The sequence below is a fragment of the Buceros rhinoceros genome, unplaced genomic scaffold (genome assembly GCF_000710305.1).
Source record: "Buceros rhinoceros silvestris isolate BGI_N320 unplaced genomic scaffold, ASM71030v1 scaffold11679, whole genome shotgun sequence".
Lineage (NCBI taxonomy): Eukaryota > Metazoa > Chordata > Aves > Bucerotiformes > Bucerotidae > Buceros > Buceros rhinoceros.
Window position 1 is genome coordinate 1 of NW_010432140.1, and position 868 is coordinate 868.

Here is an 868-nt window from a genome sequence, read left to right on the forward strand (position 1 = left end):
GTCTCTTTGACTGGCTGACACGCTCTGCCCCAGAGGAGGCAGCGTTTCAAAGCCGAGTCAATCCCCAGCTCGCAACACTCGTTCTGGTCAGCGATGCTGGTATGTCACAGCCCTTTCTGGGGCCCAGAGGTGGTGTTCGCGCCTTACCTGGGTAGTGCTGTTACTATGCTCGATGACCAGATCTTGATTAAACTTCAGCTTTTTCTCTCCGTTCTCAAACTGGAGCACTTGGACGCCAGGAAGCAGCTGGGGCTCTGGCAAGTGTTGATGCGTAAGTAACTCCGGAGTTGTGTGGAATGACACTTTCACCTGTGGGAAGAGGCGCTCAGATAACCATCACATACGATGACACGGTGCAAGGAAATCCAAAACAAACACTGCTCAAAGGCCCAGGCGCACATTTTCCCACTGGAACCCAAAGGTGTCATTCCAGCAACCGAATTCCCACTGGAACAAAGCGGTATAATTACAGAAGACACACAGCTTTTTCCGGTGAACCCCGCACACAGAGCGTAAAGGGGAACAGCTGATCTCTGAACCACCGGGGAGAAACAGTCTCCAGCAAGACAAAGGCTCTAAATTCCCAGGGTTCCAAATAGCTGGTTCCCAAAGCCGGCTTAAACATGCCGATCTTTCTTCCCACACTTGCAGACCCACGTGTCTTCATGTGACAGTGAAAAGAACACTTCGAAAACTGCCCGGGGAAAAGGCCCTGGGGGGGTTGGTGACAACCCCTGGAGAGGAGCCAGCAGGGTGCCCAGGTGGCCAAGAAGGCCAGTGGCACCCTGGCCTGTACCTGGCACTGGTGTGGCCAGCAGGAGCAGGACAGGGATTGTCCCCCTGTACTGGGGCAACTGGGGAGGCCACA

The 868-nt window shown here is 54.5% G+C and overlaps 1 protein-coding gene across 1 annotated transcript in view; it reads right to left on the minus strand.

Annotated features, from left to right (window-relative positions):
- Positions 1–147: 147 nt before the first annotated feature.
- Positions 148–868, minus strand: part of DLEC1 (deleted in lung and esophageal cancer 1) — a gene marked incomplete at both ends in the record, with an annotated part of 31794 nt that continues 31073 nt past the window's right edge. Inside the window, one exon of the mRNA XM_010143660.1 lies at positions 148–309. Coding sequence (XP_010141962.1) covers positions 148–309 — 162 coding nt within the window. The remainder of the gene's footprint in view (positions 310–868) is intronic.